Source organism: Lactuca saligna, chromosome 7, assembly GCF_052625555.1.
Source record: "Lactuca saligna cultivar CGN05327 chromosome 7, ASM5262555v1, whole genome shotgun sequence".
In the NCBI taxonomy this organism is placed as follows: Eukaryota; Viridiplantae; Streptophyta; class Magnoliopsida; order Asterales; family Asteraceae; genus Lactuca; species Lactuca saligna.
In genome coordinates this window covers 36,376,122-36,389,908 of record NC_136423.1, presented here as the reverse complement: position 1 = coordinate 36,389,908, position 13,787 = coordinate 36,376,122, and the positions used below count along the sequence as shown (strand labels likewise).

Below are 13,787 nucleotides of genomic sequence, written 5' to 3'. Positions count from 1 at the left end.
AAACTAATATGACAGTGTTTTGACTAAAATAGGGAGGGAAGGACTCCCTCCTTAAGAGTTTGTCAAGAAAAATAGTAAACTATGTAACCCGAGTCCAAGCGGAAACTCGATCCTTTACCAGGCCTTTTGTGCACATCCACTTCTACCATTGGGGTATGCATATGCACAAAAAAACACATCATAGTTGTAACAATTAACTACTAATTGCTATTCTATGATAATATATCATTTTAAGATGCGGAGAAGATGCCCAAAAATTAATAACTTTCTTTTAATTCACATAGCATTTTACATCAAAACCCTTATTAAGTACATTCACTTTCCGGGGACAAAGTTTGTAGCATAAGACCAGGCGTTATTTGCAACAGGGTCAGCAAGGTGGTCAGCCAAGTTCTCCAACGGCCCCTTTCCTGTGACAATGGCTTGAACAAAGAACCCAAACATGGAGAACATAGCTAGTCTTCCATTCTTGATCTCCTTCACCTTCAACTCAGCAAAAGCCTCTGGATCATCTGCAAGGCCTAATGGGTCGAAGCTACCACCAGGGTAAAGTGGGTCAACAACCTCACCCAATGGTCCACCGGCAATTCTGTAACCCTCAACCGCACCCATCAAGATGACTTGGGTGGCCCAGATAGCCAAGATGCTCTGAGCATGGACCAAACTAGGGTTTCCCAAGTAATCAAGCCCACCTTCACTGAAGATCTGGGATCCAGCCTTGAACCATACAGCCTCACCGAACTTCACACCATTACGGGCCAAGAGCTCAGGGAAGACGCAGCCAAGAGCTCCAAGCATTGCCCATCTGCAGTGGATGACCTCAAGCTCACGGTTCTTGGAAAATGTCTCCGGATCAGCAGAAAGTCCGGCGGTGTCCCAGCCGTAGTCACCTGGGAATTCACCGGTCAGGTATGATGGAGCCTCGCCGGAGAATGGGCCTAGGTACTTGACACGGTCAGGGCCGTACCATGGACTTCCTGATGGCGCAATCTTCTTGGCAGCTGCGGTCTTCCTCATTGAAACCCGTCCATTTCCGAAAAGCTCAGAACCTGAGGGACTTGTTTTCACTGCTTGACCTGCGAAAGGAGAGGAGAGAGCCATGGTGGAAGCAGCCATTGTAAATTTTCTTAAATTAGAAAGTAAGAATATTTAGAAAGTTGGGGGCTGACTGCTTAAGTCTTATGGTTTTTCACAAGTGCTATAAATAGGATGGTGCATTTTGTAGGGTACTGTTTATCTTCCCGATCTTTAGTTTGTTTTGATTGGAGGCTGATATATTTGATCCATATGAACTACATCTATTTAGAACACCAACTAAAAATCGACAGCTGTACATTTAATTTCGTTCCAAGATTTCCTATCCCAAATGTTTAAAATACACTTCCACCCATTTACGTATACATCATTTTTAGTAACAAGTATATTTATAATTGGGTTTAGGATAAAATTTGATATCCAATCAAATTTCATATTTACCTATAGATTTGAACAGGTGATCTGAAATTAGTTAATTAGTTAGTGGATCCTTATTTATTTGCAAAAACTAAAAGTGGAATCTATCATATAACAATGTTCATTTTGAATTCAGATGAGTTTATTAACCGATGATCTATGGATACTAACATACATTGCACACACGAAACAGGAATAAACTCTAGCATTATTCTTGTGTATCGAGTGTCAACAACCGGAAAATTTAGTGCTGATAACTTAACCATGTCTATTTGTTTATATGGAATTTTAAGGGAGGAAAGATCATATAAGAATACTTGTGTGATAGCTGGTCTTGAACATATATGACACATTCACGTAATCATATTTAATTTTTAATGCGTTTTGTCGTCATTCTTGCATTTTGCAACAATTTCCATCACATATTAACTTCTAGTTTTATTAATCCTAATTCATTGATTCTAAATCTCAGTTATTTACATCATAGCATTATATATTCTGTTTTTTTGCAAGAGTGTCAAGTACCTTATATATTTATTCGTTAATGACATCGATATACATTTATTTAAATGTATCATCAAATTAGTTTATCTAATGTCCATAATAACATTTTTCTTAAACCTGTTACCCATAACAGAAAGTTATTTATATTTAGTTCATTATCCATGATAAAAACAAAGTTAAATGTATTTCTACTAATAACAATGTATTTTATATTTTATCTATAATAACTATAGGTTTATATTTCATATCCATAATAGCTAGCATATGTGGATTAGAGTACAAATGTGGAAATGCACTTTATTGGTTTTATATATCATCATTATATCTAAAAAGTTTAGGTAAGTTGTTATTATTGGTAATAAAGTGTAAGTATCGTGATATTATTTGTAAAAACATTATAAATACGTTGCTATTGTAGGTTTTACGTTGCACCAACAACGTTAAAAGACGAATTTTTATACAAGGATGGTTGTTAATGAAAACGTGAAGGCATGCAATGAGACATCTGATTGCACCTTCAATTACTACCATTACGATAGGGAAGGTTTGGGAAAATCTAATGCACAAATTGTGTTAAAAGGGACAAATACAATACAAAGAACTACTTTATACCACAAATGTTCTTTCATTGTATACACCTTTAGAGTTTAACTCAACATCAACAAAATAACTGAGATCCCATTTGGATGGGGTATACGGGTTAGGAGGGTGACATATATGTCGACAATTACGCCTCCTTTGGTGTATATTGAATCCTTCAACTAAATGATATTAAAGATACATAGACGTCGACGTGTACAATTGACATCGGTGGATGGGGTAAATCGACACACAAAAGGAATATCTTGAGTGAATGCATGTAACGGTGACTCAGAACGCGGAAAAGATCAAAGCCATCACTAACATATTTGTAGGTTAGATTCCATCATAATGATACATAAACAACTTCAAACCACAAGAACATGCTGAATACGCCATAGAGAAATCTTAGGGCATGTTGTTATAAATTATTACATATAGAAACTTAAGAGAATTTTGGTGTTATCCTTTTGTTCATATTAGTAATGTTCTCCATTATGTATAAAACGAAGGAAACTTTCTATAAATGATAGAATGATATTGCTATTCGTAACATGTTAATAAACATTTTTTAGTAGAATATAAGATTATATTATGTACAAGGGTTGTTTCTGCAATGCTGAGGATATATGTCAAGAAAATATTGATAACAAAATTTATGATCGTTATATATATATATATATATATATATATATATATATATATATATATATATATATATATATATATATATATATATATATATATATATATATATATATATATCTTCCAATTTATTTTTAAAACTAAATTACGGATTTATAAACTTTATTTGAGGCTTATTTTTCGAAATCATATGTAAGTGCAAATATTGTATTATTAGTCCATAAAACTATATAAATTACGAAATTACAATAAATGTTCCCTTTATATTTATTCTAATAGATTTATAATTTGAAGACTTCAATAATTATAAAAGAACAAACGAAATAAAAATCGATATATAAAATATTCAAAAAGCACACAGTAAACCCGATGGATAAATCTACTATGCTCTCCAACTTGATCACTGATGGGTCGATTGGTGACTGACCACCCATATCCTTTTTCTTCGAAATAAAAGATGTTTTTCTTGTCTCTCATTTATGGTGGTTCAGCTTGATTCTCTGTTGGCATTTCCTAGACCCAAGACCATTTAATATTATAATACTGCATGCATAATGGATACCACATGTCGGATGGGAAGATAACCAACAATGAGTTCCATTTGATAGTAAATCATAAAATTCCCTACCTAGGCTACTTAAATCTTCCGCATTTGCGACCCAAAGGAATTTGGTGGTATGACCATTAGGAAAAATTATTAAGACACATATGAAAACACCACATGCATCTTTCACCCCTCGAAGATATCATAAGAGCCTCTTGGTTTGTCTCCGAATGTGGGCCTAGAAGCATTAGCTAGCTAGGTGTCCTACGCCTTGCTCCGCTAGAGAGGCCTCGCCTGATTTGAGAAGTGCTAATTCGGTTCGGAGCTTCTTCATGTGACATACATAACAAAAGTAGTCCTTTGAACTATCACCGATGCTTATCCAAAATTAATGAGGTCGACACAGCTGTCTACTCCACGAGTCGCTACAGCTTCACATACACGGATGCGTTTGGATAGCAAGCAAGTTTATTGAAAGAGGGGCGGTAGATTCTAGATCTGTTCCCCTTAGTTGAAAACTATGACACAAGTAAACGATAGTTCAAAACTTGAATTGGCACAAAGAAAGCGTTCATCCCAGACTACTCGGGAACTACAAGACGGTTTCCTCTACTTAGCGTAAAGCACCCCTTTAATTCATCCGAAATCGATCTCCAAATGTCCGGTTTCCCTCTCATCGTAGTGTTCCAAACCTCCCCTCGCTCTTGTGATCTGTTATGCTTCCCCCAAATCTTCCCCGGGTTGTTCCTAATGTATGATACTTTCCACTTTCTTGATTTGGAAGATCGCCACACTTATTTTTTTTATTCGGATTGTATTTATGTTGGTTTTGTTGAGGAAAAAAGCTAAGAGAAGACACTCTTCTCTTAGGTACTTTTTTTTTTCAGTGCAAAAAAGTTGTAACATCCTAAAAATTATAAGGTAAAAATTTCATTTTTAATTCAACCTTAAACACCATTTATCCTTTTCAATCATTCAAAAGCATAACAAAAGTATAAATAGTTATCAGAGTATAATCGCAAAATTACAAAGTGCGGAAACATGGATAGATGCATTGCGATAAATCCGGACCTTTCCCTTTCGAACTGGAAGTACTAGAAACTATAACCACAAACTATAAGCACAAAGCATAGTGAGTTTCCAAAAATTTCACATACCATACATATATACATCCATCGGGCCTGCTGAATATAGATTTATAAGTAACATGCGATGGGCCCTGCCCAATACACTCATCAAGCCCTGCCTAGCATCGGGACCGGCACGACATTCATAGAACACAAGTAAGAGTCACACAGACAACTGACATATAAATAAAAATAATCCATAATCCATTAGCCGACATTGGTGCCTTCGACCCCCCCCCCCCCCCCCCCCCCCCCCCCCAACATTGGGAGGAGATTCACCTCAAATCGAGATAACTATACACATGCGCTGCTGCTACCAGGTTCCGCACACCGAACACAACCAAATTATCCCTACTTAATAATTAAGATAATTCCACATAATCCAAGGTCCAATTCATTCTCTATCATTAACATGTGTAAAAAAAAATACATTTTACCCTTCTCATATCTGACTTAACAACTCATGGCCCAACTTCCAAAAGACCAAAGGCCTAAAAGGCACAAAAAGAGAACCTCAAGAGTACACCCCGCTTACCAAACTCGTACGCCCCACATAATGCCCGTTGATGCTTAAGGTACAACTCGCGCCAACATGAAATCGGGAAGAAATGCATTACGTTGAGCATACACATATGTACACTCAACGCACCCCTTGGTGACCATTTCTCATTTTAGGACTTAATACTTAAGACCAAAACATCCAAACTCAGATCTAATCTCAAAGCATCGACTTAAGACATAATGTTTCCACCTTTATGACTTTCCATGATTAATAAAGGTCCAAAAGCTAAAACCCTAACTTATTTATCCATCAAGACATATTAACTCTTGCATGGAGGGGATAGGAGGTCCAAGATCATATTTTTATGGTTTCTAATAACTTTATAATGGATAAAGTTTCCAACTTTATCCATTAGAATCGTCGAAACAACCAACATCTAGCCTTTAAGTCTCTAAGGGACCAAAAGTGCATCCTTTCCAACATAATTCATTAAGCCCAAGCCTCCAAGCTTCATATCTTAATCAATGTGATGTTAAGATGGATAAAGTTTCCAACTTTATCCATAACAAGGTCACAAACTTTAAAGATCTAAACTTTATGCACTAAAGTGTCCAAATGCTGATAACACACAAAACTAGCTTGATCTAACAAATGTATCATCATGATTCAAGTTGTATACCTCTAGAAGAAAGATCAAGGCGAACAAAGGCTGGATCTTCAAGCTCCAACAACCAATAATTATCCAGTGAGATCCTTCTTCTTCAAGATGCACCAAGAACACTCTAAATTACTTAAAAAAAACCTTTTCTTTGCTGACACGGCTCAAACTAGGGTTCGGGTTTCAATGGAGGGTGTTGGAGAGGTGGAGGCTGAGAATGTAATGGGTTTAGGGAAGTTAAGGAGCTTAAATAAGGCTTAAACCATGAAAATAAGGTTCGGGCACTGATCGCATACGCCCAGCCTGCTCTGGGATACTTCAGTACGCCTATCGCACTTCCATGTACGCCCAACATATGTGGCTAACCCAAAACCGTTCTAACTTCAAACAATGATAAATTCTTTGTTTCAATTCCGATTTTGATGATTTTTATATCCACATAAATTTATTGAGGAGCTCTACAACCCTATCTAATTACTTTTGACTTAAAACACATCAAACTAAAATCCTTAATTTATAATAGAAGTCTGAAACACCACTTTTCTCATTATACTATCAGGCTCCAAAGCATAAACCAAACTCTTGGATTACATAATCTACATTGCCCACATTCAAATGGGTGTAAAGCTCTCCTTCCCCAAGGCTCGAATCATTGATCGTCGGTTCATTGCCCCGAACTATGGAATGACTCGAAACATGGTGTTATAAAAGTGCTCTCTTTTTGACATCCTTGCTGCTTTCCTTTCCAAAATTTTTATTGAATGCATGGAGTAGGTAAGACCCTTCAAATAATGTTTGAGCTTATTCTTAAACTCTATGGAGTCAGTGCGTCTTCTAGGTAGACACGTGTGTCACAATACTATATAGAAATCAACGCTTTTGTGAATTGTATGAGATTTTGGTACCACCAGACGCGCCCCCATTTCAAGTAAGCTCACCTCAACCTTCACCTTGAAAAAAAAGGTGGGAGCACTTTAATGATGTAATTTACATATGTACGCGGTTGTAATACAACTCCATCATTCTCCAGGTCGGGTGGTTTATTGGGCCTCCTTCGGTACTTATGGGAGTAGGAGGGGGGGGGGGGGGCATCATCGGCTGCAACAGAAAACCTAGTCGAATAAGCAAGAGTGAGGGCTTTGTTTGGGTGAGGATTGACCATGAAAGTTATTTCATTTAGTACGAGATCGCTTCACACCTTGCGGTGTGCGCCCTAATCAATGAGGATAGGTTTCGATGTAGGGTATTTTCTATATGGTATGGCACAAAGTCAGTTGTATGAATTAAATGCAACAAGACTTGAGCGTCATGTTCCACATATGAGATAAACTATGGTAGTTCCTTTAGCAGCTTCCCCCCCACCCCCACCCCCGGACCCAGAACAAGCTGAATGCCATCATCTTTGAGTGAAATATAGTTTTCGTAGTCCTAGTTTTATGGCAAATCTAAACCGATGGATTTTCCCTACAAATGAGTTGTTTAAGTGAGAACTACAACTATATGACAAGTAACTGCCCTTTCAGAATTTCGTCTCAATCATCATTTATCAAGACTAGTCGGCGTACGTTCCTTGGCTTGACATGATTTGAAGCTTTCATTCTTCTTTGGATATTTTGCTTTCTCTATATTTAGTTATTGAGTAAAAAGAGTTTGCAGAGATGTCATGCTCCGGCTCCGTAATAATGGCTTCAACATCTAGCCAAAGGAACGAACCTGGTCTGAAAAAAGTTGTAAGTGAGGACCATAAAATCCCCAAAAATACAACTTCTAAATACTTCTCGTTTGAAGATCGGGTCTGAGTCAAGTAGGTATGTAAGAGGTCGTTACTTCTATCTAAACTTTAAAAACCAACTTGGTAAAGCAAATTAATAGCAGAAATGGTCCGTAGTTAGGCCTCAACAACCGATTATTTATGGCTTAGAACCTTTTAATCAATTTTAAATGATTTTACAAAAGCAAACAAAAAATATTGTTATAATGTGCATTTCTTAGAAGAAAAAAAAACGTCCCGACCAAAGAATCATGGAAGTGAAGACCATACCTTTTTGAAAACATGCACCCTGTTCATATCAACATGTTCTATCTGATGACTTCAAAGCATTAAATGCTATAATGGTGTAGTATAGAAGCATCGATGGTTCAATACGTTGAACTCATATACTCATAGGTGATTGTATAGCAACCTGATCCAACATTTATCGGTCCAGGTCCAAGCAAGCAAAACTCTTTTAACTAGGCCTAAGTGGGTTTGTCAAGAAAATTTGGAAACGTTGTGATTTAGCTTATAAATGAGTCTTCGTAACTTAGTATGGCCAAAGCCCATGTAACCAACTTTTTAACATAAGTTATTTAAGTACGAATAATCGGGACTGTCTAACTGATTTTAAAAAACTGTTTAATAACTATGTATTAAAAAAAGACCTTGACTGGTTGGATTTTAAAATCCTTGCATGGGTGTTCATACCTAGCTAGGATTCCCATATGTATTTGTTTTGTTTTGTTTTGTTGTTTTCTTTTTTTTTTTTTTTTTCTATATGGTATGGCACAAAGTCAGTTGTGCCAAGACTTGAGCGTTTCCTAGACCCAAGACCAATTAATATTATAATACTGCATGCATAATGGATACCACATGTCGGATGGGAAGATAACCAACAATGAGTTCCATTTGATAGTAAATCATAAAATTCCCTACCTAGGCTACTTAAATCTTCCGCATTTGCGACCCAAAGGAATTTGGTGGTATGATCATTAGGAAAAACTATTAAGACACGTATGAACTCACCACATGCATCTTTCACCCCTCGAAGATATCATAAGAGCCTCTTGGTTTGTCTCCGAATGTGGGCCTAGAAGCATTAGCTAGCTAGGTGTCCTACGCCTTGCTCCGCTAGAGAGGCCTCGCCTGATCTGAGAAGTGCTAATTCGGTTCGGAGCTTCTTCATGTGACATACATAACAAAAGTAGTCCTTTGAACTATCACCGATGCTTATCCAAAATTAATGAGGTCGACACAGCTGTCTACTCCACGAGTCGCTACAGCTTCACATACACGGATGTGTTTGGATATCAAGCAAGTTTATTGAAAGAGGGGTGGCAGATTCTAGATCTGTTCCCCTTAGTTGAAAACTATGACACAAGTAAACGATAGTTCAAAACTTGAATTGGCACAAAGAAAGCGTTCATCCCAGACTACTCGGGAACTACAAGACGGTTTCCTCTACTTAGCGTAAAGCACCCCTTTAATTCATCCGAAATCGATCTCCAAATGTCCGGTGTCCCTCTCATCGTAGTGTTCCAAACCTCCCCTCGCTCTTGTGATCTGTTATGCTTCCCCCAAATCTTCCCCGGGTTGTTCCTAATGTATGATACTTTCCACTTTCTTGATTTGGAAGATCGCCACACTTATTTTTTTTATTCGGATTGTATTTATGTTGGTTTTGTTGAGGAAAAAAGCTAAGAGAAGACACTCTTCTCTTAGGTACTTTTTTTTTTCAGTGCAAAAAAGTTGTAACATCCTAAAAATTATAAGGTAAAAATTTCATTTTTAATTCAACCTTAAACACCATTTATCCTTTTCAATCATTCAAAAGCATAACAAAAGTATAAATAGTTATCAGAGTATAATCGCAAAATTACAAAGTGCGGAAACATGGATAGATGCATTGCGATAAATCCGGACCTTTCCCTTTCGAACTGGAAGTACTAGAAACTATAACCACAAACTATAAGCACAAAGCATAGTGAGTTTCCAAAAATTTCACATACCATACATATATACATCCATCGGGCCAGCTGAATATAGATTTATAAGTAACATGCGATGGGCCCTACCCAATACACTCATCAAGCCCTGCCTAGCATCGGGACCGGCACGACATTCATAGAACACAAGTAAGAGTCACACAGACAACTGACATATAAATAAAAATAATCCATAATCCATTAGCCGACATTGGTGCCTTCGACCCCCCCCCCCCCCCCCCCCCCCCCCAACATTGGGAGGAGATTCACCTCAAATCGAGATAACTGAACACATGCGCTGCTGCTACCAGGTTCCGCACACCGAACAGAACCAAATTATCCCTACTTAATAATTAAGATAATTCCACATAATCCAAGGTCCAATTCATTCTCTGTCATTAACATGTGTAAAAAGAATACATTTTACCCTTCTCATATCTGACTTAACAACTCATGGCCCAACTTCCAAAAGACCAAAGGCCTAAAAGGCACAAAAAGAGAACCTCAAGAGTACACCCCGCTTACCAAACTCGTACGCCCCACATAATGCCCGTTGATGCTTAAGGTACAACTCGCGCCAACATGAAATCGGGAAGAAATGCATTACGTTGAGCATACACATATGTACACTCAACGCACCCCTTGGTGACCATTTCTCATTTTAGGACTTAATACTTAAGACCAAAACATCCAAACTCATATCTAATCTCAAAGCATCGACTTAAGACATAATGTTTCCACCTTTATGACTTTCCATGATTAATAAAGGTCCAAAAGCTAAAACCCTAACTTATTTATCCATCAAGACATATTAACTCTTGCATGGAGGGGATAGGAGGTCCAAGATCATATTTTTATGGTTTCTAATAACTTTATAATGGATAAAGTTTCCAACTTTATCCATTAGAATCGTCGAAACAACCAACATCTAGCCTTTAAGTCTCTAAGGGACCAAAAGTGCATCCTTTCCAACATAATTCATTAAGCCCAAGCCTCCAAGCTTCATAACTTAATCAATGTGATGTTAAGATGGATAAAGTTTCCAACTTTATCCATAACAAGGTCACAAACTTTAAAGATCTAAACTTTATGCACTGAAGTGTCCAAATGCTGATAACACACAAAACTAGCTTGATCTAACAAATGTATCATCATGATTCAAGTTGTATACCTCTAGAAGAAAGATCAAGGCGAACAAAGGCTGGATCTTCAAGCTCCAACAACCAATAATTATCCAGTGAGATCCTTCTTCTTCAAGATGCACCAAGAACACTCTAAATTACTTAAAAAAAACCTTTTATTTGCTGACAAGGCTCAAACTAGGGTTTGGGTTTCAATGGAGGGTGTTGGAGAGGTGGAGGCTGAGAATGTAATGGGTTTAGGGAAGTTAAGGAGCTTAAATAAGGCTTAAACCATGAAAATAAGGTTCAGGCACTGATCGCATACGCCCAACCTGCTCTGGGATACTTCAGTACGCCCATCGCACTTCCATGTACGCCCAACATATGTGGCTAACCCAAAACCGTTCTAACTTCAAACAGTGATAAATTCTTTGTTTCAATTCCGATTTCGATGATTTTTATATCCACAGAAATGTATTGAGGAGCTCTACAACCCTATCTAATTACTTTTGACTTAAAACACATCAAACTAAAATCCTTAATTTATAATAGAAGTCTGAAACACCACTTTTCTCATTATACTATCAGGCTCCAAAGTATAAACCAAACTCTTGGAATACATAATCTACATTGCCCACATTCAAATGGGTGTAAAGCTCTCCTTCCCCAAGGCTCGAATCATTGATCGTCGGTTCATTGCCCCGAACTATGGAATGACTCGAAACATGGTGTTATGAAAGTGCTCTCTTTTTGACATCCTTGCTGCTTTCCTTTCCAAATTTTTTATTGAATGCATGGAGTAGGTAAGACCCTTCAAATAATGTTTGAGCTTATTCTTAAACTCTATGGAGTCAGTGCGTCTTCTAGGTAGACACGTGTGTCACAATACTATAGAGAAATCAACGCTTTCGTGAATTGTATGAGATTTTGGTACCACCAGACGCGCCCCCATTTCAAGTAAGCTCACCTCAACCTTCACCTTGAAAAAAAAGGTGGGAGCACTTTAATGATGTAATTTACATATGTACGCGGTTGTAATACAACTCCATCATTCTCCAGGTCGGGTGGTTTATTGGGCCTCCTTCGGTACTTATGGGAGTAGGAGGGGGGGGGGGGGCATCATCGGCTGCAACAGAAAACCTAGTCGAATAAGCAAGAGTGAGGGCTTTGTTTGGGTGAGGCTTGACCGTGAAAGTTATTTCATTTAGTACGAGATCGCTTCACACCTTGCGGTGTGCGCCCTAATCAATGAGGATAGGTTTCGATGTAGGGTATTTTCTATATGGTATGGCACAAAGTCAGTTGTATGAATTAAATGCAACAAGACTTGAGCGTCATGTTCCACATATGAGATAAACTATGGTAGTTCCTTTAGCAGCTTCCCCCCCACCCCCACCCCCGGACCCAGAACAAGCTGAATGCCATCATCTTTGAGTGAAATATAGTTTTCGTAGTCCTAGTTTTATGGCAAATCTAAACCGATGGATTTTCCCTACAAATGAGTTGTTTAAGTGAGAACTACAACTATATGACAAGTAACTGCCCTTTCAGAATTTCGTCTCAATCATCATTTATCAAGACTAGTCGGCGTACGTTCCTTGGCTTGACATGATTTGAAGCTTTCATTCTTCTTTGGATATTTTGCTTTCTCTATATTTAGTTATTAAGTAAAAAGAGTTTGCAGAGATGTCATGCTCCGGCTCCGTAATAATGGCTTCAACATCTAGCCAAAGGAACGAACCTGGTCTGAAAAAAGTTGTAAGTGAGGACCATAAAATCCCCAAAAATACAACTTCTAAATACTTCTCGTTTGAAGATCGGGTCTGAGTCAAGTAGGTATGTAAGAGGTCGTTACTTCTATCTAAACTTTAAAAACCAACTTGGTAAAGCAAATTAATAGCAGAAATGGTCCGTAGTTAGGCCTCAACAACCGATTATTTATGGCTTAGAACCTTTTAATCAATTTTAAATGATTTTACAAAAGCAAACAAAAAATATTGATATAATGTGCATTTCTTAGAAGAAAAAAAAAACGTCCCGACCAAAGAATCATGGAAGTGAAGACCATACCTTTTTGAAAACATGCACCCTGTTCATATCAACATGTTCTATCTAATGACTTCAAAGCATTAAATGCTATAATGGTGTAGTATAGAAGCATCGATGGTTCAATACGTTGAACTCATATACTCATAGGTGATTGTATAGCAACCTGATCCAACATTTATCGGTTCAGGTCCAAGCAAGCAAAACTCTTTTAACTAGGCCTAAGTGGGTTTGTCAAGAAAATTTGGAAACGTTGTGATTTAGCTTATAAATGAGTCTTCGTAACTTAGTATGGCCAAAGCCCATGTAACCAACTTTTTAACATAAGTTATTTAAGTACGAATAATCGGGACTGTATAACTGATTTTAAAAAACTGTTTAATAACTATGTATTAAAAAAAGACCTTGACTGGTTGGATTTTAAAATCCTTGCATGGGTGTTCATACCTAGCTAGGATTCCCATATGTATTTGTTTTGTTTTGTTTTGTTGTTTTCTTTTTTTGTTTTTTTTGTTAAATCTTGGTTACTAAGATATTCACATGCCTGACATTTTTGCACATCTACTTTTATGGTTGGGGCAAAAATATGATAGTTATAATTTTTTTTTATTTTGGAAACCGCAAATGATTAATCGGAAGCCTACTCGCATATTGGGTTCGAGCTCCTTTACAGGGCAAACTCAGCCCCCATAGGGGTTTCCAGGAAAATTTTTCCCACATGTGACACAAGTTTAAGAGACACCCAAATTGGGTTTTGCAGGGATTGAACTCCCGACCTCTGATCTCACGTAAGTATTAAACCCGACACCGTTCATTAACTATTACATGCTATTCTATGATGATATATCAATTTAAGATGTGGAGAAGA

General features: G+C 37.5%; 1 protein-coding gene across 1 annotated transcript; it reads right to left on the bottom strand.

The window, feature by feature from the left end:
* Window positions 1-247: 247 nt before the first annotated feature.
* On the bottom strand, window positions 248-1,196 carry LOC145003970 (chlorophyll a-b binding protein 16, chloroplastic-like). Its single transcript, XM_078962875.1, has one exon. It carries the CDS (start codon window positions 1,114-1,116, stop codon window positions 316-318), a length of 801 nt encoding a protein of 266 aa, XP_078819001.1. The 5' UTR covers window positions 1,117-1,196; the 3' UTR covers window positions 248-315.
* Between the last annotated feature and the right edge of the window lie 12,591 nt (window positions 1,197-13,787).